Genomic DNA, 27,576 nt, shown 5'->3' on the forward strand with positions numbered 1-27,576 from the left:
ACTCACTGAATAAGTGAGTATCTTGGAGCTTGGAACCTGAGATCAGGCCTCAGCATGGCCTTTGGCAGAAGGAGGTTCTGTAGGCATTCCCTTCCCCTGTCCTGTGGACGCAGCTGAGACGACCGGGGCAGAGGTGGGGAGGCCAAGCGCGTGTGTGTAGTGCTGGGTGGAGCACACGTGTGGCCGAGCTGTACCTCCGGCTTTGATGCCCCACATGGCCCATTAGTAAGATTCCCCCCAGGCCTGGTACCGTGGGAGCAGGGCGGCATGCAGGACGTCTCTGGATGGGGCCCTGGCTCTGTGCCAGCCATGAGCAGGTAGTCGAGGTGCCTGCCCTGTGGATCCTACTTCTGGAGTCCCCTCCCCTCCGCAGACCTGGTGCCACCACTGCCATTCTGGCCTCTAGCGCATAGCTGAGTGCTGCACTTGCCTGGCCGCCAGGCCTTTGCACAGGTTGTGCCCTCTGCCCGGAGTGTCCTGTCCACGTTCCTCTGCCCAGAGCTCTTTCCTGTCCTGAGGAAGCACCCCCACGCCCCCAGGGAGATTACTCGTGCCTGTATCCACACCCCGGTGTGCAGCGCGGCAGTCATGGCGGGTTACAGTTCTTGGTTTATGAGGCTCCAGTCTCTAAACAGCCCCACTGAGGATGGAGATGGGTCCCCCTTGCCTGGCACAAGATAGGTGCTGTGCCCTGAGGGCGTTTGTTGATTGAGCGACCAAATAATTGAATCATTTCTCTGCTCTGTGCCAAAGGCTTCCTCATCTTTGAAATATAGGGTGTTGGCCTGGTGTATTCTCAAGGGTCTTTGTGAGGCGTCTGGTGAGACACGAGACCTCAGCTGAGTGGACTTGGGGTCTTCACTGCTCCCAGAGTAGCAGGGTGGTGGCAGTGATGGTGTGCATGTTTAGGGATTGTTCGATGCTGACACAACAGTGTGAATGAAGCTCGGGATGTTGTGGGTGTTCAACACAAAACTCCCAGTTACCGGATTCCTGTCTGAAAAGGCAGGGCTGAGGCAGCCACTGTGGTTATCCTAACTACGTTGCCCCGTAGAACTTTCTCTGCACTTCCATGTCTGGTGAGAGTGCCCCGTAATGAGACAGACAGCGGGTTCTGCTGGGATTCATGCCCAGCTTTGCATGACACAGGCTGGCACCAGATTTCAACCCCACCTCTGCTGTCTCCCAGCTATGTGAATTTGCACCTCTTTTAGCCTCAGTTTCCTCATCGGCAAGATGAAGGCGGTAAATGCCCGCCTCTTGGGGTGAGCCCGTGGGCCCAGGTGCGTGGCGTAGTCTGTGTGGCATGCAGCGGGAGTGCGGGATTTCGTGGCTGTCGTTAGCACGAGTATTCCTTACTCTAGAGAGGAGAGCGGAACGGAGACCGGCAGGCAGTTTAAGCCAAAAGATGTCTGTTGTCTGCAGAATTTTGTTTTGGAAGACAAGCCCAGGTTTTGGGTCAGAACCATAGCCCCGTGGGAATTGCACGGCTGAGCGTCCAGGCGTATGTTAAAAGCTTAGTGACCACCCAAGCCTTTCAGCCTTCCACGTGGACGCTCCGAGGTCGAGCTTCTCGGGAACCCGGCGCACAGCTGGGGTGCTTGTCGCGCCGGTAGCACCGTTTCCGCAGAGGGCTGTGTCTGGCTATGAATAGACCTTTTTTTCTCTCTTTCCTGGTTGCCTGAATGGCAGTCTCCCTCCTGCGGTCCCGGAGGCTGACCCGAGCGTGAAACTCCAAAACGGACATCAGAGTGGGGTCGTCCGTTCCTGCTCGGACTCAAGGCTCTCAGCGAGGCTCAAAGAGGTGGGTCGATGGCCGCTGTGACCCGGGGAGCCTCCCGAGGGTCTCCCGGGCTCTGGTTTGCAAATGCTGCTGAGTGAACTGGAGAAATCAGAGTTCACGGAAAAGCAGCAGATGGGAGCGGCAGCCGAGGCTGAGGAGGGTGGTTCAGTGTCTCCAAACATAGGCCTGCTGGCTCTGTGGCGTCCGGGCCACAGATGTGACGCCGTTAGAACAGGAAGGGCGCTAGACAGCAGCCAGTGCCTGCTGCGTCCCGGAGGGCCGTGCCACGCAGTGGTCAGCAGAGTGGATTCTGGAGTCACGTGACCTGGGTTCAAATCCCAATTCCTCCACCTGAACTGGGATGCACACCTTATGCCTCAGTTTTCCCCTTCTGCAAAATGGAGATAACAATGGACCTGTCTCACAGGGCTGTTTTGAGGGTTAAGTATGTTAACAACATTTAAGCACACAGAACAATTCTTGGTACGTAGTAAATACAAGGGTAAACTGAGGCCCAGAGAGGGCAAGGGACTCGGCAGCAAGTCACTGGGGCGGCCAGGGCTGAAACTCATGATTCCTAGTCTCGTGGACAGTTCCCTCCTCCCCTTCTTCCCCCTCAGTCAGACTTTTTCAACCCTGCCTCTTGCAAAGGAAATCGCGTGACCCTGCAGCCCACAAGAATTCAGACTGCACAGAATGTCTGAAACCTCTCCGGGCTGGCCGGGGGCCTCGCCGCAGTGCTATTCAGCTGCGAGTTCTTCCCCCGGCTTTCTTTTAAAGCTCTGTGGGGTCTCCATTTTCTCGTCCACACAAATAGAAATATTAACCTCTTGACAAAGGAGTTTGAGGACTTACGTCCCTGCTTTGTCCCTGAAGTAAGCCCCCTGCCAACCTTCGTCTCCCTGTCCATGAAATGAGGAGGTGTCCCCTATTGACAGGGAGGTGGTCCCACTGCCAGTCTGTGATTACTGCGGGGATGCCGAGAGGTGCCACGGGGAACACAGGTCCCGTTGATGGTCGGGCTGAGTGCTGATTAAACAAAATCTAGTGACGCATTCTTCCAAGGAGTGAAGTGAAACCCACCAGAAATGCTGCCTGCTTCCGCCCACCTCCTCGTGTCAAAGGTGGTTTGAGTCATCAGAGCTGCCTGCACTTTTCTCGCTCTGCTGTTTCATGGAAATGTTCCTCAGCCAGTGGTGCTGGCCTGATTGCCAGAAGTGTCCCATCTGTGGGCCCCAAGGTGTCAGACCTGAGGGGCTAGGTCGCTTCCTGACTTCTGCTGGGCACCCCAGCTGCAAGCGCTGGAAGCTGCCAGCTCAGGGTGCAAATCCAGTCTGTTAACATTTGAGGAGGGACTTCCCCTTTCTGAGCTTCAGTTTTCTCATCTGTGAAATAGGTGCACTAGCCCTGCCTCAGTCCCCTCTTCCTTCCTGCCCGAGAGGCTCTGGCTCACCTGGGCTGCAGCTGGGGCAGAGCAGATGTCGATACACCTGAGTTCTCCCTGGCCATAGGGGACAGAGGGACACTTGGCCAGGCCAGGAAGCTCTTGGACATCAGGGTCCAGAGCATCTGGAGTGCAGCCCTTTCGGGCTTTTGTTGGGGATTTCAGGGCACAGAGGGGACAGGCCTGAAGCAGGAAGGTCACACAGCCAAGACTGGAACCCAGGATCCTAGACCTGGAGTTCCCCCAGCTGCCGGGTCCTCCTGTCCTCTTTGGGCTCACTTTCGGGTGGTCCAGGCACCATCAAGGGCCAGCCTGGTTGGGCCTGGGAAATCAGAGGTGGGCGCCATGGTGGGCCGGCAGCAAGAGCGGCAGACCCTGGGCTAAGCCCCGCCTCACTGTCCCCTGCCACAGGCCTTGGGCAAGTCACACCCACCCCTGAGCCCCCATTCCCTCACCCCAACAATGGGCATCGTGCCTGCTCTGCCCACCTTTCAAGGTTGTCATGAGGCTTCCTGAGATGGTGTGGGCAAAATCCCTCCACAGACCATCAAGAATTGCCCAGAAGAACTTGTCATGTCACCTGTGACAGGTACAGAGTATGTGGTCAGTGAGTGATGAATAAATGAATAATAGTTATTATTGATCAACTATTGGTATTAATACTGATATTAACGATAACAATATTAATGGTAGCTACCTAGTAGCTACATCCCAGACATCACCCAGGGAAATTTCCATAAGGTGCTGTAGTCCTCAAAATAACCCCAGGAGTTAAGGGGGGCCCATTTTACAGATAGGGAAGCTGAGACTCAGAAAGCGAAATGACTAACCTCAGGGCACACAGCAAGTGGTTGAGGAAGTCAGGACCCACAGCTTTGATTCTTCAGTCCCTGTGTCCTTCCAGATAGCCCCTGGGACACCACTCACTGGGGTACGCTGGTGAGTGTTTAACAAACAGCTTCAGGGCGAGGGAGATTTGTATAAACCCCTGACTTGTAGTATTTGCCAGTTTCCATGATGTAAATATTCCTACTGTGGCTGATTTCAAGCAACCAGTGTGATATCAGCTGTCTCACAAAATCCCTGAAAATTTAACAAGCAGCTCCCCTGAGCCAGTATTTTCCAGCTTAGCGCACCTCTGTCCCCAGCCCAGCCCCTCTGCACAGCCCCTCGTGTGCCCAGGGACGGCCACAGTGATGGGAGAGTGCCGCAGGCTGAAACGGCAGACTGGATCTGCCGGTGGCTTGGGTGGGAATGCCTGCGCCTCCCAGCCCCGAGCCCTCCCCGCCAGAGGCCCCTGGGGCTCCTGGGGTCTCAGTGTCACACAAAGACTTGGTCAGACGATGAGACCCGAGGATGGATCTGCAACACTGCGACTGGAATATTAAGGCCTCCCAGCCCCACCGTGTGTGATATTCCTGCCAGCCCGGAGCAGAGCCCTGTAAACACCAGGATATAATGGACAATAAAAGTCGCCAGAAAATAGTGACTCTCCTAGGACCACTGTCATCCCTGCCACATGCCGCCTGCCGGAACCACGTGCCCTGTGATCATGAGGCAGGAGCGTCATGTAAATATATAGGGTATCTCGCCAGCGGCAGGCCGAGATTTATTTTATTGAGACAGCGGGGGGAGGGGACCGCTCAGGTTCATTGCCCCGGTGACTTTGTGAAATGCTTTGCCATCACTTCCCAGTGTTGGGAGGCTGAAGCAGGAGCTGGTGTGGCCTCTCTCCTCCTGACACAGGGGTCCCCCCAGGGGCCCTGGACGCCTCCTGCCACATCCACAGGCCCAAGGGCCTGGTTGTCCACGAGACTGGGGGCCCCTAGAAAGTGGGTTGCCAGGGATACTTGGTGCAGAGGCGTTGCTGCTGAGTGAGTACTGGTGGTTTATGATGACAGTGATCATAATGATACTAGGGGCCCCATTGATTACGCTCTTGTGTCTCCCTGGGCCCTGCTAGTCCTGGGCTGGTGTTGCATCTGCATGTAAAATATCTCACTTGAGCCTCACAACAGCCCCGCAAGCCACGGCCTCCGGTTTACAAAGGAGGGAGCTGCAAAGAGGTGACCACGGAGGCAGCCCCCCCCCACCGCCTCGCTGCCTGCCCTGCCGGTCCCCGTCAGATGTACGGCCTCCCTGAGGCCCCTGGAGCGCCCCAAGTTGGAATCAGTGGCCCCTTCTGTGATTCTGCCACACAGCTGAGCACTTTGCTCCGGCCCACCCCACCCCATTTGCTCCTTCTCGGAGGGCAGGAGCCTCTGTACGCACCGCAGAGGGGTCCAGGCGAGGACTCGGGCCTGCTTTTCCCCCACGCTCTGCCTCCCTCCAGCCGGGACGCCTCCCGCGGGTCACATGACCTCTCTGAACCTCAGTGTCCTCCTCTGTCAGATGGCACACCGTCTGCCTGTGGTTGCTTTGTGAGCACACAAGCTGCTGATCGCCCTGAGGGATGCGGCCTTGCACCTGGCACTTGGGGGGTGCTCTGTATGCAACACCCCTAAATGCGCACCACCTCCATGGCTTGTGTCTGGGAGCCCAGGAGGTGTCTGCTCTGTGCCTCTGTGTGGCTGTGGCTCGCTGTGCACAGTGTTCAGGGGATAGAAAGCTCAAGAAGTGTTCCAAGGCCACGGGCCCAATCAGCAATCCCAGACCCAGGAGATCCCGTTTTCTCGTGCCCAGGAATGGGCACATGGATAGACACGTGATCCTCAAGCTGAGGTTCGGAGCACCCCAGTGAGTCACAAATCTCCCGTCAGCTTTATAAAAAAATACCGGCATAAGAAGGGTCCTCTGTGGAGTCCGACCCACCCATATAGTAGGTGGGGAAGCTGAAGCCCAGAAACAGGCCTCAGTTTCCCCACCGTGCTGCCCTGTGAGAGTCCAGGCCAGGTGAGTTCTGGGCCACAGCACCACACACACCACGACTCGGAGCCGTCACTCACGGGCAGTTAAAGGCAGCCACGTTCTTCCCAGACCCGCCTCTGGGCTTCAGCAGGATCCTGGGGAGAGCCACACGGGAAGGGGCGGGGGGCGCCTGGTGTGGCCCCAGGACACCGTGTTGGAGGCGGGACTGGATGAAGACGACGCTGTCGCCCGGGTGCACCAAACCCCGCTCTGCCACTTGGAGATTGTGCTGGGGCTTGTGGTGATGACGCTCGGGAGGCCCCAGTCTGGCCCGTCACCCCCTAGCGGGGCCGTGGAGGACACAGGTCTGTGGCCGCCGCCTCGGCGGGTGCTGCACGCACCAGGGCCTGGGAACGGCTGGCCTGGGCCCAGCAGAGGGGGCTGGCACCTGGCATATGCCCGCAGTCGGCCCAGCCAGGCCAGCGGGAAGGTGTGTGGCAGGTGGCCGAGCCCAGTGCCAGGATCTCACTCGGCGCGTCCTTCGAGGCCTCAGTTGCCATATGCCGCCATCAGTCCCAGTGGCGGTGGGGCTGCAGATGGGTCATGGGGGTGCTTTGCCCAGGGTCGAGGGGCTCTCCTTCTGAAGGAGGGGGCAGGTGCTGGCCGCGGAGAGCTCTCCTTAAGGACTGGGGGTAGGGCTGGCCCGTGGCACCCAGACTTCCTCCCACAGGCAGAAGGTCTGCCGAGCCCACGATCCCACTGCGTCCTCTGCCAGGAATTCCCTTCAGCTCTGCCTGCGTCCTCTCTGTCCTTCTGCCCCCTCAGGCTCCACCTGTTGTGAGAACCTGCCCATGACCTGGCCTAGCCAGAAGCAGGAGCCATCAGGCACTGCCTGGGGCACTGTCATGCTCTTTTCTGGCTTGTGGATGTCGGTTCCAGACCCCTCTCCTGGGGACCCCATAAGAGCAGGAGCTTTGTCTGAGTCGCTGTGGGGTCCCCAGCCGTCAGCCCAGGCCCTGTGCGGAGAAGGCAGCTGCAGGGACTTGTGGAAGGAAGGGGAGGCAGGAGCACCTGGAGTCCTCCGTTCCCGGGTTTCACAGACCACAGGCCTGAATGAGGATGTGGCAATAATCGATTGGGTGTCTGTTGTGTGCCAGGTCCAGTGCTGAGCACTTTTGACTCGTGGTGTCTTGTAACCTGCCAGCAGTCAGGCATAGATGCTATTTTCGTCCCTGTTCTACCCATGAGAACACAGGCACTCGGCAAAGTCAGGACTTGAACCCAGGACTGCCGCCTGCCAGGGCACTCGTCTCCCATGGGCAACCAACACTTTTGGCCCAGCTTACAAAGGAGAGAATAGAAAGGGTTAAGCTTCTAAAGGGGCAGCAGCAATTTGTGTGCTTGCCAGCATTTGCTGGGCCCCAGTGGGGATGGGTGGGGTGGAGCACAGGCACAGGGGAAGGGCCCGGGCCTCCCAGAGCCCAGAAGGCTGCAATCTGGTGTCTGCCCTCCAGGCGCCTGGTTGCAGGTGAGGGCTGGGGGCTGGCAGGGCGTGGAGGGCTGAATCCTTTCGCTGAGGAGGCCTGTGCTGCCACTGCTGTGTTCAGGGCCCTGGGCTCTCACTTGCCCTCCTGCCTCAGTTTCCTGGTGGGTAAGACCGAGGAGCAGCACTGGCCGATCGCACAGTGGACTCTGATCACGTTCCAAGCCGTGCTGGCTCCAAGACCGTTGTGTGCCGCTGCCATCGGATTCCGGTCCCTGGTGAGCAGCGGGCTCCGTGGCGGCTGTGACACGTTCCATTTGCCATGGAGGTGGCAGCCGGAGCTATTTTTGGAGCAACGTGTGGTGGGGGAGTTTCCTTTTGGTGTCTGGGGACTGAAGGGGAAACCCCATATGGAGACGGGCCCTTCTTCCTTCACCCACCCTGGCACAGAGAGGCCGCGTGGCTCCCCAGAGGCCTGGCAGCTCGAGTCCACCCTCCACCCTCCACCCAGAGCTGAGCAGACCTTCCCTGGAGCTTCCCAGGAGCCGCTCGAAAGGTACCCGGCCTTTCCATGCCTCTTGCTGTGGGGAATGGCTCACCCTGCCCTGCTGCCCTCAGGGGTGTGCCCAGCAAGTGGCAGGGAGCTGGGCCCCAGAGCCTTGGGGGCCTGGGCTACAGGGACTCTACCCGGCTGCCCCTCTGCCATCACTGCTCACTCAACCACCTGCGATGGGGGCTGCTGTGCAGCCAGTGCCATCAGCCTGGCAGGACCTTTGCTGCCACCCGGGGGCAGGGGCGGCTGCGATAGCAGGTTTCACGTTGTGTAATCCCCGGGCTTCGCCGAAGTTGCAAGGGAAGCAGAGAAAGCAGTTCCCTCTCTGGGGTGGGTTTCGGCTGCCCCTTCCTGCAGGAAGGAGAGAAAATCAGGGGAGGCCAGCAGCTCAGCAGCCTGTCCTGCATAGCGGCTGCTGGATGGCATTGAGGATGCTCGCCCAGGACCCAGGGCAAGGTTTTTACAAACATTGAAGCCCTCCAGGGCCCTGGGGGCTGCTGCTCTTGGCATTCTCCTTCCACTCTTGGCTAGAGGGGTGGTAGCAGAGTCTGAGACAGAATGTGGCAGTACAGGGATTTCTGCTCCAGAATGCTTCCTGCTTCCCAGGCTCTCCCCAGCACCACCAGGGGTGCCAGGCGGCTCCCTCCTGGCCCCAAGTATTTCTCTACTGGGTCAGCAGCCGTTTACCCAGCCCTTTCTCTACCGCCTGCCGTGGCCACGGAGGTGAGTGGTTTGGTCTCTGCCCGCAAGGAAATCTCCATGTTGAGGGAGGGGAAGGCACGTGATCAGGCAGAGACAGCACAGGAGACCAGGCTGTGGAGCTGCAAATGACTGGGGGGGGCAGGAAGGCTGCCTGGAGGGGATGCCTGGGTTGGGCACTGAAGGAGGAGAGAAGTTTTCCGAGAGGCAGTCCATTGCAGGCAGGGAGAGCGGAGCCTGCTAAGGCCTTGAGGAGAGAGCAAGGTCACTTCCCAGGCAGGCAGGGTCCTGGGGACAGTGGGTCTGCCAGCGCGTCCTAGGTTCCTCGCAGAGTGAGGTCCTCGCAGCGTGAGATCCCACTGGCTCCTGGCTTTGTGGTGGTCTCCGGGGATCGCCCCAGTCAAGTGACACTAAAACCCAGACTTTGGAAAGAGTTGGACCTGGGTTCAAACACAGGCAGTTCTCCATTTACCAGCTGCATGAGCTTGGCAAGTCACTTAGCTTCCCTGTGCCTCAGTGTCCCCATCTGTAAAATGGGGGGCCGTGGCCATCATGGCAGGGCTGTGCTGGGATGCCCTGTGTGGCACCCTGGGGGAGCACTCGGGGGGTCTTGGCTTCGTCTTCAGGGAGGCTGGGACCAGGGAGCCAAGGGCCTTCCAGGGACAGAAACCAAATGCCTCGCAGCTCCTTTAACTGGGAGACAAAAGTTTGCAGCTCCTACGTGTTTTTCCTACAGAACTGGGATTTATTATCCAAAAAGGAGGAAGTGAAAGGTGATCAGGATCCTCCCCAGTTTTTAAAAAGGCCCCGAGAAACCCTGCTGCAGTGTGTGGCCCGTCCTGCCCACGGGAATTCTGAGCACTAGCAGAGAGGCGTGTTGGGGTTTCAGGGGGTGGGAGGAGCCCCCTTCACGAGAGTCTTTCACCACCTCCCACCGGGTGCCCGCTTTGCGCCAGGCCCTGGGTGAGGCGCTGGAGTTTAAAGATGCTGCGACCAGTCCCCACCCTGGGGGACGGGCAGAGGAGGCCGAGGTGGTGACAGAGGAAGGGGTCTGTGCACTGAACAGCCAGCTCCGGGCAGCGCCGTGCGGTCCGCCAGATGGGGGAGGGAGGAAGGGGCCCGAGTACCGCCTGGTGGGTCAGTGCGTGCCCGCAGAGTCCTCTGCCACCCCCGGAGGTCGGCTGCTCCTTCTCTTTATGGATGAGGACATCAGCCTCAGGGAGGGGACAGGACTTCCCCAGGGTCCCACAAGAGGTGCCGAGCCTGAGCAGGGCCCAGAGACACAGTCCTGATGGATGATTGGGGGGGGGGGGCGTCTAGCATGCAGAAAGGCCCGGAAGGAGCAGGGTGCTGTGCTGTTGGGGAAGGGAGGCCTTTTACCGTGGCTGCAGGGTAGGGGTTGGGGGCAAACGCAGGGGGGCAGCCTGGCGCCAGCTGGGCAGCGCTGGGCATGCCTTGCTCGGGCGTGTGGACCTTTGCGATGGAGCTTTGGGTGGGGATCAGCGGGTTCAGACTTGACTGTTAAGAAACCCTTTCCACGGTGGGCTGGGGGCTGGGTCTGAGGGGAGCATGGGGCTGGGGGAGCAGATAGGAGGTGACCGCAGGGACCCCACCAGGAAGGGCTGAGGCCAGCACAGGGCAGGGGCCCTGGGTGAGGGAAGACTTGTTTGGAAGAGGAGTTAGCAGGACTGGATGAAGACCAGGTGTGGCCGCAGGGGAGGGTGAGGCACTTGGGGGACGAACATGGGCTTCTGCTGGGTCAGAGGCAGACAGGGGACACCCCTGTCACCAAGTTGTGGACCCAGGGAAGGGCAGACCAAAGCTCCGATTCGGGGAATCTGTAGTGCCTGGGGCTGTAGGTGGTTGGGGAGCTCCGGAGAGAGGAGAGATGTGGGTGGGGAGAGACAGACGGGGCACAGGTGCCAGGGATGTGACCTGAGTGGGAAGAAAGGCCCGCTGTCCGGCAGCCATTGGCTGGGTGGGCACTGCATGGTCCCGGGCCAGCGACCCCCAGGTCCTACAGGCCCACCCTGGGGGTCCCTGCTGCCCTGAGGAAGGGCCATTAGGAACTCTCCCCCCCCCCCCCCCCCCGCACGGCCTACACCCTCCTTCCCAGAGCGGCTCGGGTGCCCACACCTCAGGGAGGCCTGGCTTCCACTGCTGCCGTGGAGTGGCAGAATCCGGGCAGGACATGTGGCTTTGCAGGGCGGGGTGAGGGGAGTGTGAGGGACACGGGACCCGTCCGGATACCAGACACCATCTGTGGCTTGTCCCTCCGGCGGTCCTGACTCTGGCCCGAGATGTGGCTGCTTCCTGTCCAGTGATGACTTGGTATCTGCTTATCCCAAGCGCGGCGTGGGGGGGGGGGCGCCAGGGCTGGGAAAGGACGCAGCAGCCAGAGCCCACACTCTGGGTCAGGGCTGCTTCGTTCGCTTGTTCATTCATCTGTGCCCCCTTCCGAGGCAGCGTGGACCAAGACAGACTTGGTTTCAAGTGTCAGTTCTGCCTGCCGCCTGCTGTGTGACCTCAGACCCGTCGCTTAACCTGTCTGAACTCTCGTTTCCTCTCTGCGCGATGCGGATTCCAGCAGCCGACGCCTGGGCTGTCTGTAGGGTCGGACGAGGTATGTGCAGCACTTGGCACGTGCCTGGTGCCCACGTGGTGCCTGCTCTGTTGGTGGTGGGCTGTCAGCGCCATCCTCCCCACCCACCAGTCTGCTCGGAGCGGCGTTCCTTGCTGCCCCTGGCCTTGAGCTGGGACGCTTCGGTCCGCTGAGTGTCTTTCTCTGAGAAGCAGCTTCAGTGGCGGCTCTCTCCACCATGTGGACTTACTTCGGCAAGTCATGTTTCTCGTTGGAGCCTCAGTTTCCTCATCTGTAAAATGGGGTGATGGCACTGCTCAGGGTTCTTGGGAGATGCCCCGTCACCACTGGATATTGGCTGATGCTGAAGCTGTCCGGTCTTGACCCTGTTGGCAGCCAGGTGCCATGAGCTGTCACGTCTCCTAGCTGGGCCTCGGATCTCCGTCTCTGTCGGGGTGTGGGCAGCGCTGGCGGCGGGCCCTCCAGGCTGGCTGAAGGCCCCCCGGCAGCGGCATCCCCCCGAACTCTGCCACCGGGAGCCAGCCGGCCAAGCAGAAATGGCCCCTGGTGCCAGCACCGCGTTGGGCCCTTCACTGAGGGAGAGGAAGGGAGACCGCGTGTGCGCGCGTGTGAAGCCACGGGGAAGGCGCCTGCCGCAGAGACGCCCTGCGGCGAGGCCGTTCACTCGGCTGCAGGGCCTGCGGGGCCTTTCCCAGAGGAGCTGGCGTGGAGCGCAGCGCCCAGCTGAGCCGCCTCCGTGGCCTCTGTGTGCTTCTCCCGGGCTTGGCAGCGCCTGTCAGCCCGGCAGCCACGTGGCCATTGCCACCACTGCCTGCTGCCTCAGTGGACGAAACGAGACTGCCTGCACGCAAAGCCTGCGGACGTCAGATGACCCCTGGCCTCACGCGTGCGTGTGCACACACAGGCGCCACCCCGGGGTTTCAGAGCAAGGTGGTGTACAATGCAGCGTACGAATGTACCGCCGTGAGACCCGCCACACACCCTGGCGTGCCTGGCCCCCAGATCTGCTCCAGTCAGAGTCCGTGGCCAGAGCCTCCCTGGTGTCTGGGCTCATGTTCACTGGAAGGCCCACCGTGGGCCACTAGCCTCCACAAGGTGTGGCATGTGGCAAGAGGCAAAGGAGGGACATCCCCCTAGATGAAGTTTCTAGAAATTGGGAGGCCGTGGCCGGGTGACAGTCTTGGTCAGGAAGCCCACTGGGAACCTCAGAGCCCAGCCCAGGGCAGCATCCAGTCCCTTCCACAGAGTGCCTGGATGAGACCAAGCCCGTGTCTCCCGAGGGTCACGCCCACGTTAGTGAGACCTCTGTCCAGGGTCGGGGCGGGGAGGGGCACGTCAGAGGGTTTGCAAAGGTAGCCACGGTTCACGTAGACGATGATGTTTGCTCCAGAGCGTTCCCAAAGAGGCCATGCAGTGCGGCCCCCAGAGCAGAGACCGGGGGGCCGGCAGCCCCAGCTCCGTGGCTTGCCAGCTGTGTGGCCCTGCGCGAGGCCCTGGCCCTCTGAGCTCAGTTCCAGTGTCTGTCGCATGGAGACGGTCACTCCTCCGCGGCACAGTGAGGGTTAGCGCAGACGTGCTCATGGCGGCTAAAGCCTCAGCCCTTCCCACCTGCCCGCTCTGTTCTAAGAGTTCACGTCTACTAACGCATTTCATCCCCTCGTTGACCCTGAGAGGAAGATCTTACTAATAGCTCCGTTTCCAGATGAAGAAACTGAGACGCTGTGTGGTCAGATGAGATGGGGCCAGGATCTGGCCCCAGGCGGCCCAGCCCCCTGGCCAGCCTCACTTCACCCTAGGTGCCTGGTGGGCACACAGCGTGGGGCAGCTTATCCTTGCTGTTCACACAAGAGTTGGGAACCCAGGCTGGGAAGCCGCAGCGCGCGTCCTCGGTGCCTTGGGGACACAGAGCCCCTGCTCCATGCGCAAGAAAGGCCCTCTTTGAGGTGGTGTTCAGTGTGGCCTGCGGCTCCGGGTCTTGCATTCCACAGATTTTTGGCCCCTGACTTGGTCTTGGCAGCCACTGCCTCATTGTTCTGCAGCTTGGCGGGAGCCTCAGGATCCTGGGGACAAGCAGCTCCCTGTGTTACCCGAAGGTGCCCGTGTGCACATGCTGAGGGTCTTCTCCTTGCTCCCCACGCCTCGTCCCTCCAATGCCCCCTTTGCCTTGGTCTTTCTGCACCTGAACCCCCTAAGAAGCAGTTTCTGGCAGCAAATTCTAGAGTTAGGTGCTTGGGTTTCTTTGGGGGTGTAGACAAAACAGAATGCAAATTCCTTAAAATCTGATACCCCTGGAGAGCCCCAGGAGGCAGTGGATTCCTTGGAACGAAGAGGGGTTTTTGAGTCACAGGTCTAAGGTTGAATCCTCACTCTGCAGCTCGTCAGCCGAATGGTGTTGAGCCTCCCCTCTCTGAGACTCAGTTTCCCCATCTGTAAAATGGGTCTACCAACAGCCCCAAGGATGAAGAGAAAGACCTGGCCCACTGAAAGTGCTCAGAGAGCCTTCATTTCCTTCCTCCTTCCCTACCTCCTGCTCTCCCTCCCCCCTCCCCTTTGTAGTGGCCCTCTCTGGCACTTGGTGTGCAGGGACTTGTAGAGTCTCTTTGGCTGCTGCTTTCCTGGAACCAGGTCCCCTCCTCCTCTCTGGGGGACGTGGCATAGCAGGTTCCATCAGGTTCTGGACAAAACAGCTCTTAGGAGCAGTAATTCACCAAAGCCCCACAGGGTCGGCAGAGAAGGTGGTAGAGACAGTGGTGTTGTGTCAGCTTGGTGTGGTCCAGAGGCCAAAGTCCTAGGGGCTCCTGCCTGGAGGTCCCTGGGGTCACCCCTGCACCTCAGCATAGGCCCGATTCTCGAGCGAGAGAGGGCTGTTCTGCATGGAGCCAACTGGAAAGGAAGGTGGCGTGTTGCCTTGTAAGCGTCTGTGAGTGGCACAGCACAGTGGTTTGGACAAAGATGCCATTATAGGTTTGAGTCCTGGTTTTACTCCCTGTGGTCCATGGGACTTGGGCAAATCTCTTAACCTCCTTGCTCCTCAGTTTTCTCGTCTGTAAAGTGGGACCATAATAGACCTTATCTCATGGGTGGTTGTTGAAAAGAGATGGACTCAGAGGTGAAGCGTATAGGGAGGGCCCGGCACCGTCAGGCCCCAGCCGTTGTTAGCTATCACTGTCAGTTTCACTCCCGTTGTTTCTGCTGTGGCCCGGGCCCCCCTTGCCATGCTCCTGGAGCACGTGTGAGGCCACAGGATGAGCTACTGAGAGACATGCAGGCTGCTGCCTCTGGCCACTGCTGTTAAAAGGTGCTGTCGGTGCCGCTCGGGGAAGGCTGGAGTGACATTCGCAAATACCTGCTGGGCTCCTGCCCGGTAACAGGGTCAAGATTCACACTGAGGCCGGAACTAGGTGAGGCGGGACACAGGAAGGGACACCAGAGACGGACGCTGCCGTGGTCTCCCACCCGTGGGAAACAGGCAGGTGGGCAGGTGAGGCATGCCTGTGTGGGCCTTGGCGGGGTGGCCTGCAGGCGGGGACTGCTGCATTCTGAGATAAAGACAGTACCTTCTTGCCGAAGATGGTTCTCCTCCAACCTTTCCCTGGAGGTCTCCCTAAGGGCAGAGGCCGGTGAGCATGTCACCCTGAGGGGTGTGGGGGTGCAGCCCGAAGCAGCTGCAGAGTCTGCAGGAGTCTCCGGTTTTATCTTCAAATGCATGCGCATTTTACATTCTGCTCCCTCTCATATTCCCCCCTGAGTAACAGAGATGCCTGCGGAAGGTGCTTGTGTTTATCTGTTTATCCTGGGGCTTTCTGCACCCCAGGTCCTCCACTGTGTCACTCAGCCCAGATGGCGAGAGCTGAGGGTACCTCGGTCCCACCTGCATTCCAGGGCTTGGCGGGAGAGCGCCAGGTGCTGGGAGGCCCAGCCATGCAGGTGGGGGCCGAGGCTTGCAGGAGGCAGGGGCAGGGGTGTGGGGAGGGAGAGGGGCAGGCACACCCCATAATGCCCTCCAGGCGACGCTGATCCGAGGCAGCGCTGGGTGTGCACAGAGAGAGGAGAGTGAGGTCCGCCTGTTCATCTGTACACACGGGGACGCGCCGCAGCAAATGCCATACCTGTGGGCCGAAGTTGGTTGCGTGTCAGCAGCTTGGCAGGCAGGAGACTGCACGGGCCGTGGCTGGCAGAGCTCTCAGCACTGAGGACCCCTGCTACCCTGCGTTGGATGCGTTCCGCAGTCCGCACCATCTGCTCTCCTGTGGCCTCACTTTCCACGGTCTACCCTGTGCGCTGAAGGAGCACGTTCGGCCCAGAGCAGCCGTGAGAGGCGTGTGGGGAGCTGGGGCTGCCTGAGGACGCAGAGGAGGAACGGTGCTGGGAGCCAGCACTCGGGTTCTGGGAGGCTCAGGGTGCCCCCGAAGGCACGTGTCAAAGGGTGTCATAGACATCCCCGGAGCCTGGGAGGTCCGGGCTGCCCAGCACTGTAACAGACCACGGTGGGGAGGAAGGAAGGCGACTGCAGCCCAGGACACACTGAGCAGGGAGTTGATTCCCTTCTCACTGCCCAGACCCCCCGTGTTCCTGGGGGCATGGGTCTACCCAGGTGGGGCCCACAGTGGGGCTTGCTGACCCAGAAGACCTGGGGAGACTCTCAGTTTGGGACTTGGCTGGTGGGGTGCCTGGGCGCAGGTGGCCAGGTGAACTACAGCAAGAGGCTGGTCCGTCTAGGGAGAGGTGATCTTAGGTTGGGTCCTCCAGAAGCTGACCCTGAGACTAGGGCGAGGGGCAAGAGATTGATTAAGGCAGTGGCCCGGGGGACCCTCCAAGGGAGTGGGGAGGCGGGACTGGGAATGGGAGGAAGACGGGCCAAGCTGCCATCTCAGACCAAACCCGCTGACCACGCCAGGGTCCCGCGTGAGTCAGACCTCAGAGTGTTCTGCCCCGAGGCCGGGGACCCTGCACTTTGCTCACCCCCTCCGATGTTGAGTAAGGGCCGCCCGGGGGCCTCCCATCCAGGGACTCGTGGCTGTCCAGGGGTACCTCGCAGCTGCTCCGCTAGCCCAGGTCATGCTCGTGGGGGTTCTGTCTGGGGAGTGGTCGGGCAGGAGGGGCCCTCGGGACATTGGCCTGGGTCCGGCAGAAGCAGCGGGGGGCCTCGCCACGTGCTTGAATGGCGCCCTGGGAGCCCAGGCCTGGCCTGGCCCTGGCCCCAGAAGGTGCACGGGTTGCTTGGGGTCTTTGCCAACGAAGAGGGCCCCTCCCTCTCATCGAGGGATTGCGGTGGCGGGTGCCGGCGCCCCCCCTGGGCCACACACCTTCCTCTGTGCATGTGAGCCTCCGAGCCCGCCCCAGAGGCGCTGCTTATCTGATGGGGGAGGCCACAGTCTGCCTCTGGCACCAGGAGTAGAAGAGGGAGATACTCAGATGGCCTTCGGTTCAGAGCCGCAGAGTAGTGGGCGTTGATCAGTTACCATGGCTACCTGTGACCTACATCCTTGACTCCCAGGCAGCCCGAGCCCCGGGAGGTCGAGGGGGCTGCTCCTTCGTGCACAGGGCTCTGCCCTTGCTCGGTGTGTGCGGGGCGGTGAGCAGGACCTGCGGGCCCCGGCCCTCCCAGCGCCGTGTGCCGGTGCCCCAGGGCCCAGCCAGGGCCGGGCTGTGGGGTCCTTCCTGCAGCTGCCGCGTACAGTCTGACCCAGGCCTCTGTCTCCTGACCACCCAGGCTGCTGACCTCGCTGTATGTGGGGATGGGGATACAGAACTGCTCCCCAGGAGGCAGCTCTGTGTGGAAAGTGCTATGAGAAAAGCAAGGCCTTGAACTCCGGCAGATGTGGGGTCGAATCTGGCGCCTTCCTTGCTGCCCTGGGGCCCACTGATAGATGTTTCCCTGCTGGGAGCCTCGGTTTCTCCCTCTTTGCAGGGGGGAAGATCCTGGTAACCAGTCAGGCCGCTGCAGTGGAGGGATAGTGTGTCACGTGGGGTGTTGGGTCCTAGCCCTGCCGCTTCGGAGCTGCGTGGCCGTGTGCAGGTCACTGAACTGCTCTGCACTGCAGCTCACACCCCCTCGGAGGGCCCTCTCGAGGAGAAGGTGAACAGGTCCCATTTTCTGTTGCAGCCCGTGCCCTGCTGAGGCTGGCATGCAGGATGGCAGGACAGCCCAGCCACATGCCCCATGGAGGGAGCCCGAACAACCTCTGCCACACCCTGGGACCCGCGCACCCTCCTGACCCACAGGTAAGCCATTTCCTTTGTCTGCAGCATGTTGAAGAGTCTCCAAAGAACACAGATCCCTGAGGCTCATTCGTCTGAGCTCCCATCCACTGGCGAAAGCCCCTCAGCACCACCAAACAGAACCCTACCTTGAATGCTTGCAGTGATGGGGAGCTCACTACCTGATCCAGTGAGCTCTTCATTTAATTCAGCAGCACTCAGAGAAGCCTCCTTTGTGCCAGACTCTGGGCCTGCCCCTGGGGGTTGATGTGAATGGGACAGCTTTGTCACAAAGGGTTCAGTGCAGTTAGAAGGGGACTGAGGGGGCTGTGGGAGGCCCTGAGGAGTGTGAGGAAGTCGGAGGTAATGGGCAGGGTACACTGGGGGTCAGAAAGTTCCTCCTTACACTGAGCCAACATCTGCCTCCTTTTCTGGGCTCGTCTGTCTCCTGGCCCCTTCTGCATCTTGATCTAGAACCAGCAGAGCTTCCGAGAATGACAGTGTCTTCCATGCTGTCTGTAGACACCTTGGAGAGCCAGGCAGCCTCCTGGAGCTTTTCAGCAGGTGGCCTGGGGGTTTCTGAGCCGGTTTGTCTGCCCTGTGCCTGTGCACACACTGTCCCCAGGCCTGGGATGCCCCCACCCTACTCCCAATCTCAGTCCAGACACTGCCGCTTCTGGGGGCGACCTCCCTTCCACCCCTACCCCCCGACACCTGCCCCTGGGCCGCCTCCACTGACAGGGTGGAGCAGAGCCCTCAACGCCTGCTGAGTTAACGAACTCACCTACGTGTGTAGCGCACCCGCCCGGGACATGGCTGCGTGGGAGACGGACCCGTGGCAGAGAGACCAGAAACTGAGCAAAAGGCCGGGCGCGGTGGCTCACGCCTGTAATCCTAGCACTCTGGGAGGCTGAGGTGGGCGGATTGCTCGAGGTCAGGAGTTTGAAACCATCCTGAGCAAGAGTGAGACCCCGTCTCTACTATAAATAGAAATTAATTGGCCAACTAATATATATAGAAAAAATTAGCCGGGCATGGTGGCGCATGCCTGTAGTCCCAGCCACACGGGAGGCTGAGGCAGGAGGATTGCTTGAGCCCAGGAGATTGAGGTTGCTGTGAGCTAGGCTGACGCCACGGCACTCACTCTAACCTGGGCAACAAAGCAAGACTCTGTCTCAAAAAAAAAAGAAAAGAAACTGAGCAGAAGAAACTGGGGGCCTGTGGAGCCCCAGCAAGGCGCCTCATCCCAACGAGGGGCCAGAGAGGCTTCCCCAAGAAAGTGGCATGCAAGGGCCGGAGGGGCAGAGAGCTTGTCTGGGGCCAGATCCTTAGGGTCCTGTGGACAGCCTGGAGTGATGAAAAGTTCTTGTCTGGGGTTGGCTTTTTGTCCCAGGGCTGTGAGACCCAGACTGGGGAGACTCAGAGACAGCCACTTTCCTGAGCCTCGGAAGGCTTGTCATGGCCTCTACTGCCTAGTTTCTGTTGGAGGACTTCAGGTTGGCTGATGTTTGACCTTACGGGCAGGGTCACCATGTACAGTTGTGCCAGGGTGAAGTGCTGCACGAAGGTGCCTGGCCAAGGAGGCGGGAGGATCTGAAATCCTCCCTGTGTTTGCAGTCTCACCAAGCCACGCAGGGCTGCATCAGCCCAAGGGACAGGCACGGCTACAGATGCACACAGAGGTGACATGTGAGCTAGTAGAGGACATTTTGTGTGTGTGTGTGTGTGTATGCACACATAAGCCTGCAGAGGGTCTGTGGGCTTGTCTGTGCTATTTGTACTCATGCGGGGGCCCATTTCCTAGGTAGAATTTGGGGAGGTAGATCCCAGAAACTGGGAAGGGGGGAGGTCCCAGGACACCAGACGTGTCCAGAGTCCACCAGGACATGGTGCTGATGGCTGGGGCAGCGGGGCCTCCTCGGGTAATGTAGCAATTTGTCATATTAAGTCATTCACTAGCAACTGAATCCCCCTTGATTAATCTCCCGGAATTAGCCGGTTGCATTTTGAGCAATTAGGGTTAATTACAGCCTCATTTGGCAGAGGAGAGGGCCCGTAATTATTTCACGAACAAGGCGAGGAGGCAGTGGGCTGCGGCAGTGGCGCTCGCAGTGCCTCGTGGCACGTGTTGGGGGCGTAATGACACAGCCCGGTGTAATCAGATACGATTTCCCGATGTGGGGCCGCGCCGGGTGGCTGTCGGGCAAAGGTGCCCCTGTCCCGTGGGCATCTGGCCAGGTTCGCAGAATCCGTGTGCGCAGCCGTGTGTGTGCTCTCTCGTCTCGGGAAGCCCTGGGATTTCCACGCCGTCTGGGGGGACGATCCGGCCGCCCACGGAAACGCGGTGGAGGCGTCTTCCTCGATGGCAGGAGGCACCGCTGCTTCCCTGGCGCCACCCTCACGGCCAGTGAGAAAGCTTCCGTGTGGGCTGGGCCGGGTTCCCTCCCCGCCCCACCGCTCCCTGGCCAGGTGACAGGGGTAAACGACCTCTCTGGGCCGCAGTCTCCTCATCCGCAAAGTGAGCTAAACGTGGTACCCGCTTCCCGAGGCGGCCCTGAAGACTGAGATGACACACTTTGAACCCCCATCGTGGCGCCTGACATTGCAGTGTCGAGAAACTGTCTGCTGTGGACCTTGTATTTTAAAAATCATTTTAGTTTTTACCGCTAAAGGCAGGGGTCCTCAAACTTTTTAAACAGGGGGCCAGTTCGCTGTCCCTCAGACCGTTGGAGGGCCGTTGGAGAGCGCGGCGCACATTCCACACATGCGCACATTCCACACATGCGCACTGCAGCCCGGGGCCAGTGGGCTGCTCAGCAGGACAGGCAGCAGCGGCATAAACACCCGGCGGGCCGGATAAATGTCCTCGGCGGGCCGCATTTGGCCCACGGGCAGTAGTTTGAGGACACCTGGCTAAAGGCCTCGGAGCTAGATAATACCTGCAGTGTAGAAAGAAAGAAACTACGAACGCTCGAATGTGGTTTTTGTTAACCTTCTCCCAAGGCTCTTGGTTTGTTCATTTCGGGAAGCTGTCCAGCTCTGGGAGCCCTCAGCACCAGAAAATGTGTTTGCTGAACCCAGCAGAATCATATATGAAATTCATACATACTTAGGAAAACTGAACATCCTTGTTTTTCTTGAGGTTTCTAATGGGTGAATGAATGGAGTTGAGGAAAGGAGCTTAAAACGCCCCATGCTCTTTGCTTGGACCAGTTTGCACGGAGCATTTTCATCGGAACGAAACACAAGGCTCCGCTGGCACACCGAGGGCCACATGCCTCTCCAAGAAGGGGAAAGGTGTTCTTGCTGAGAAAGTCCCAGCTAATGTGTCTTCCATGTGGAAAGTCTTTGCAAACCTGCCCGGGATGGCCCAGTTCAGCTGGATTGGGCGCTGTTCCGAGAGGAGAGCGTGCACAGCTTTGCAGGGTCGGGGGGCGGCCGTCTCTGGGTGTGCACTGCACAGGAGGCCGAAGTCTCTGTGAAAATCTTCCCAAAGAAATGATGCTAGTTGGGTAACGTTTCATGACTAAATATTAACAGCCGTGCAAATTCAGGAAGTGTCTGCTAACTGCTATTAATTTAGCAAGAGTTCGTTTCCTTTCTGCCTGCTGCTTGGGAAAGGGGTGCTCACAGTCTGCTGGGGGCCCTGTGTGTAAATAGATGAGAATGGCGCAGGGAGCTGGGAGCCCCCCAGAGGGATGGGTGGGTGCTGAGGGAGCCCACAGAGTGTGGCTAGTTCTGCTGGATGGGTGATGAGGAGTTTGGGGCAGGACAGGAAGAGGAGGTGTTCCAAGGACAGGAAAGAGCAGGAACTGGGACCCGAAGGCACACAGCCAGTCTTGGAGAAGGTGTTTGGATAGCTGTGCTTAGATAGGAGAATGGATGGTGTTTGCGAAAGGTCTCAAGTCTGCTCTGTCATTGGGAATTGAATCTGGAGCGAATGGGGAACCCATTGTGGGTTTTAAGTCGGCGAGGGAGTCCTTGGGTTTGGGTTCCAGATAGATCAGTGGTGTTTTGAGCTCAAGGCTCAGGTAAGGTGCAAACAGGGAGGTGAGGAGGCCCCTGCCCACCAGGTGAGATGCTGCCTTGGCCTTATATAGGCCACAGCTGGACCTGGGGAGGGAAGGTCCAGAAATTTCCAGGAAGGGGGAACCAATCACACAAACATGAAGGGCTGAAGGAGAGGGGCTGTCAGGGATGCATCCAGACTTCTGGCTTGGTGGCTGGATCTCTTTATAGTTTTGCCCTGCAAGTCTTCGCTTGTTAGTCGTTGGAGCTGGTTCCAGATTCTCTCATCCATGTGCTTAAGCTCAGTGCGGCTAATGAGGGTTGTCCTGGAGGAGCCACTATGACTTAGATGATTTTCGGTTTTGTTGTTAGGTGTCTTCCACTGGGTGGACGTTTGCTCACTCTCCCATGAGCTGATGGCCCGCAGAGCCCGGTGTGGACTTCCAAGCTGAGACGGTGACGGTGGAGGTTGTGCTGACAGTGTGGTGCCTGACACTTCTCTCGTTTGGTCGTCCTGCCGACTCCGAGAAGTAGGTGTTAGTCATTACTCCGTATTGCAGGGAAGGAAACTGAGATAGGTCCCTTTTGCTCTCAGGGACAGAGTTGAAACTCAGTCCAGGCCCTTGGGGCCCTGCGGTGCCTCTTCCTGCAGTGAGCTCACTGGGAGGGAAGATGGGCTTTTGGTTTGAAGTTGGCTCGATCGTGCAGAGCTGAGCAGGGCTGGCCTCGGAGGGAGCCTAACAATGTGGACTCTTTGTAAATCGTGCCCTTTTGTGCAACACAGATTTAAAACACAGCGCTGTGTACACAGACACTGAATCCGTTAGAAGGTCCCTACGCACGGTGTCAGATGTCTTTAAAGGTGAAATTCGTTTATAAGAAATGTCATCCTGATGAAGTGTGCTTTTTAAAATCATAGAAACGGTTGCCTTAAAATTAATGATGCATTGCAAATATCAGGGAAAAAAGACCCATCCAGTATAAAGATGATTAAAATTCAGGTCAGAAGTCTGACTTAGTCAGGCTAAATTTTTTAATGAGATTTCAGAAAATTAATTGGGCGAATGCATTTTTATTCTTTTAACATGTAATTTTATGCTCCTGTTTTTTTTTTTTTTTAAAGGATTTGTAGATGGCTGAGGCTTATTGTGGTTCAAACATTTTAAACTCAAATTAGCGCAGGTTGGGGGTGTTTGTGGCCTAATTTGATCTGACTTGGAGAAGAGAGCCTGGCGCCGCGTGGGGGTGTCCTACGGTGGTCTAGACTGGACCCGTCCCCCGGGCTCCCAGTTATCCCCACCTTTTCCTGAGAAGCCAGCAGCATTTCTTGGGACAGTGGGACTGGGGACGGAGGTGACTCAGGGCCCTTGGCCATAACTTGGCTCCCGCCCACCAGGCTCCTCTGCTGTCCAGGGTCCTTGTGCCCAGAGGCCCTCCATCTGCCGCCTCTCTCATGCCCCGCCTGTCTGCAGGCAGCTCAGGCCTTCGCCCTCGGCCCACTGCACCTGGCAGCAGAGCACGGGGCGGATACGGCAGGGGCGTCGTCCCTGTTTCCTCCTCCCAGCCCTCCACCTGTCTCCTCTGCCTTTGGGGCAGAGCTGAGGGACTCCATGCCCTGGGGAAGAGGAGGCAGCCGTGGCCTACTGTGCTCCATTGCCCCACAGCGCAGCCCTAGGAGGGAGGCCGAGGGCGTGGTTCCTTGGCACGGAGTCCTGGGCGGCCCATGCAGGGTGCAGCAAAGTCACAAGGCTGCATCCCTGACCCACCAGCAGGTGCACGCCAGCCCCCACCTTACTGCAGCCCCCGGGGTCACCGCCAGCCTCTGATCAGCGGACCCTTTGTGGGTAGAGACGGTGGTCACGGTGATTGTAACAGCACCCGAGAACGCCCTAAGTCCATTCGCCCAACCAGACACAGCTCGGTTCTTCCCCAGCCCCTGGGAGGCAGGCGCTGTCATTAGCCCATTTGATAGACCCAACAGTACCAGTTGGCAACAACAGCAGTAATGACAATTAACATGTCACGTTGCCAGTGTGCCAGTCCCTCTTCTAAGGGCTTTCTTTCATCACCCAGAAGGGCTTGCCCAAGCCAATAATTGGTGGAATCGGGATTTGAACCCAAGCCAGCAGACCCTAGTGTTGGAGTCTCAATGGACAGAGTTGGAGCAGCAGTTACCCCCTGCCAACCTGTGCCCTGGCAGAGGGTGTTTATGTTCCCCAGTAGCCAGCACGGGGTCCCAGACAGCAGTAAGCAGTAGATGACCAGTTTTCTGAAAGGCCACCAGGGTGATAGGTCACTAGTCAATGGTTATCACTGTTGGCGCCACCACTGTGCACACTGCTCTGGGGAGGCCCACAGACCCTCACCACCAGCATCATCTCTGGAATCCTCAGAACCCCTGGGGCCAGTGTCACCAGCCCTGTGTGTGGACAGCCAGCTCAGGGTCACTTGGCTATAGGGGCAAGAGTGGAACTTGCCGGGACTGACTGGGGGGGGGGGAGGAGGAAGGCCTCGGAGATGGTGGCAGGTGTGGCCTTGAGGGCAGGAGCGCAGTTGACCCTTTCCTTTCTGCTCAGAGCCCCTGGGGCATCAGGGCCAGGACCCTACCCCAGGAGGCCTGTGTCCTGAGGTGCCCACATCTGAGCAGAGGCCACCCGGGGACAGGGCCCCACACCAACCCTTTGAGGGCAGTGGAGGCCCCAGAGCCTGCTGGACTGTACCCTGCGCTGCCCACTGAGCTGCCCTGCCAGGGGAGCACATTCCTCTAATTAGGTCCAATGGGTTGTGACAGGAAATGCAAATCTGGGTCATTTATATGCAGATGAGCATCTGGAGTCTGCAACATGGCCAGGATGGCACCCATATCCAGGGAGCTTAGGATCCCATGGAGCCAGGCGGTGCGGCCCCCAGGCAGAGTGTCAGGGCCTCTGGCCACCCTCACATGTCACCACGAGGAGCAGCCAGTGTCACCAGAGCAGGGGCCTCAGGGGTCACATCCTCCAAACCCTGTACTGTACCTGGGGGAAACTAAGGCCTAAGGGGGGTGGACCCCACTCCATGTCACCTGGCAGCGTAACTGGGCCTAGATCCAACAGGGAGCTCAAGCCTCAGTTTCCTGGTTTGTAAGGTGGGATTAATAACCCTAGCTTTGCAAGGCTGTTGGGAGGCTTAAGTCACAAAACCTAAGCTAGCACGGTAACTGAGACGTAGTAGGTGGCTAATACGTTACAGCTTGGCATTATTTTTATGAGTGTGTGTGATTCTTCCGAGTGCTGAGAAAGCCACTTGGTGTTTCTAGGGCTGTGTGGCATTGGCTGCATTCTGCGGTGGCAGCGGCTGGGTCACAGGGTCCCCTGCGCGCTGGGGGTGTGGAGCAGGGTCCACGGTGTCGTTCCACAGACTCGCTCTGAGCACTTGCTCTGGGCAGGTAGAGCCTCAGCGCGGGGGCCGTGGGGGACCGAGTCAGGGGCCCCTTCTGGAGAGGCCTGGCCGCTCAGGGGTCTCGAGGGAAGAGCAGAGGGGGAACCCGAGCCGGGAGGCCCCGCAAGGGCTCTGCGCTGTAGCCCCCAGGCCTGGGCAAACCCCAGCTCTGCCGCTCCTCACCGCGCGGTCTGGGAAGTCACTGCTTCCCCTCCAGGCTCAGACCCCTGAAATGGGCAGCAGCGAGGCCCACCCACAGGGTCCCTCCGAGGGCCCAGCAAGGGGACCGTGGGACGCGTCTGCAGAGAGGCTGGCACTCGGCGGGCGCTGAGCCCGCGCTGCCTGGGCAGGTGCTCGGTGGATGGTGGGTTGACGGCTGCTACTCGCGAATTGCCTGGCAGCCATGGGCACGTGGTAGATAAAGTCATCGTCTTCCTCCCGCCAGCCCTCTCGGTCGGGTGCCCAGGCAGGACCCACCAGGAAGGTCATTGTGCCTCAAGACGTCAAGGTCAAGGCTGGCCCCTTGCTGCCCCGGCTGAGGGCTGCGGGGCTGGACTGCCATCCCTGGCTCCGGCAGGGCTGTGGCGTCTCCTTGGCACGAAGCTGGGAGGCGGCAGCTTAGCGCAAGGCGGGCAAGGCACAGACAGCATGGCAGCTGGGACGAGGGGCTTGGGGCTCCTCTCACCCGGCCTGTCAGTGACAGTGACAGCGGCCAGGGCACCTACTGTGCGGGAAGAGTGGTTTCCCTGGCTACCGCCCATCCAGAGTGGGTAGTGGGAGCTGCAGCGGGAGGGGGCCGGAGCTCTGCCCTCAGGGAAGGTTGCGTGGGCCGGGGACCTGGGCAGAGCTGGCCCCTCTGGGCCTCAGTTTCCTCATTCAGTAAATGGAGACATAACTGGGCCCACCTCACTAGGCTGCCGTCTCCCCTTCTCCTTCTACCCCTGCTGGGGCCCAGTGTTGATGGCCACCCCCCCACCCACCCCCGTCCAAAGAGCTCATTTGCACATGTGTCACTGCCCACCTGGCCACTGCTGCCTCACCTGGCAGCTCCGTCCCAGGCAGCTCCTAGAGCTTAATCAGGTTTCAGCGCTGGCCTCCACAGTCACTGAGTCTCTGGTTTCTTCGTGTCACCATAAAGGGGGCAGTTTATCCAAAGAATTATCGCAGAATGTAGGGCTGCACCTGTTAACCTCGGTTTTCCCATCTGTGGCGTGGGGAATGGCCACCCGAGGAGGGGCACTTGCCATTTCTCACGGTGACTTGCAGGGTTAGGAGTTGAGGCGATATGCCCAGTGCCCTGGGCTGGTGAGACCTGCAGTCCAAGCAGGGGCCCCTGAACCCAGCAACCTTGATGCTGAGCCAGGTGACCCTGGCAAGTGGCTCACGTCTCGTTCAGGTGTTCCTTGCACATGCTCTGCTGGCCAGGCCTGGGCAGAGGACTCAGGTGTGTACAGGGCGATCAGGCCCCGCAAGCCAGCCTCCTGCGACGGGATGCAGAAAAACCAGCAGTCAGATAACAAAGGTGGTGATAACAGGTGCCATGGGAAAATGAGCGGCCTCAGTTTCCCCATTGGGGGTCGCTGTGGGGAGCACAGGGGACCTGGTACAGAGAGCCCCTGGGAGGCTCTGACAGTAGACTGGCAAGCAGAGTCCCTCTTTCCCCTTAGAGGGGTGCTGCAGTTCTGGGGTCCCCAGCTGCCAAGGTCCAGGCCCTCCATGCCATCCTGGCTGGTGACCGATGCCATCTCTCCCTCTTCTCCAGAGACACCCCAGCACCCTGTCTTTTCGCTGCTCGCTGGCGGACTTCCAGATCGAGAAGAAGATAGGCCGAGGACAGTTCAGCGAGGTGTACAAAGCCACCTGCCTGCTGGACAGGAAGACGGTGGCTCTGAAGAAGGTGCAGGTGAGCCAGTGACCCTTGGGGTCAGAGCTGCATCCGGGGTGCCAGCTTCTATGTCTGGACATGGTGGCCCTGCGCCAGTCCCTCCCCCTCCCCTCCCTGCCTCCAAATGAGGGTAATGAGTGCCCAACTCATGGAGAGAACCAGGTGGACTTGTGTGACATTGTGAACCATAAAGGAAAAGAAACGTGTGCATGCATTGAGCACCTGCTGTATGCTAGGCTGTGCTAGGAGCACATGGAACCTCGTCCGCAGCGCTCTGGGTGGGCTTGTCCTCCGGTCTTTCAGATGAGGAAGCAGTGCAGAGACCTCACTATTCCAGGGCCCCGGGGCGAGTTGGGGAGCTGAGGCGCAGACCACGTCCACTCGCTTGACACCTGTGCCCACTCCACAATTCTGGGCTCCATGTGTCCTTCCTGCCCTCTTTGTCCTTCCTAAATGCAGGAAGGAGGTCAAGCAGTAAAGTCAGGCCAGGAGCATGTCCCCGAGCGCCACCGGGCCCGTCTGAATGCTGCTTTGCAGGGGAAACGGCTCTCAGTCCTCCAGCAAGGCTTCCCAGGCCCCTGGGTTTGCTCGCTGGCCCTTGAAGAACGAGGTTGACAGCGTGGGCGGTGGGGCCCAGGAGAGGGAGTGAGG

General features: G+C 59.4%; 1 protein-coding gene across 2 annotated transcripts in view; it reads left to right on the forward strand.

The window, feature by feature from the left end:
• Window positions 1-27,576, forward strand: part of NEK6 (NIMA related kinase 6) — an 81,584-nt gene that overhangs the window by 22,262 nt on the left and 31,746 nt on the right. The window contains exons 1-3 of one of the 2 annotated variants that reach the window (XM_012771857.3): window positions 1,704-1,804; window positions 17,518-17,636; window positions 26,803-26,943. In XM_012771857.3, the coding sequence (XP_012627311.1) occupies window positions 17,547-17,636; window positions 26,803-26,943 (231 nt within the window). In that variant the 5' untranslated portion in view covers window positions 1,704-1,804; window positions 17,518-17,546. Of the gene's footprint in view, window positions 1-1,703; window positions 1,805-17,517; window positions 17,637-26,802; window positions 26,944-27,576 lie in introns of those variants that run through there. The other variant, XM_076009028.1, reaches the window with a different exon arrangement.

Source organism: Microcebus murinus, chromosome 12 (assembly GCF_040939455.1).
Source record: "Microcebus murinus isolate Inina chromosome 12, M.murinus_Inina_mat1.0, whole genome shotgun sequence".
Lineage (NCBI taxonomy): Eukaryota > Metazoa > Chordata > Mammalia > Primates > Cheirogaleidae > Microcebus > Microcebus murinus.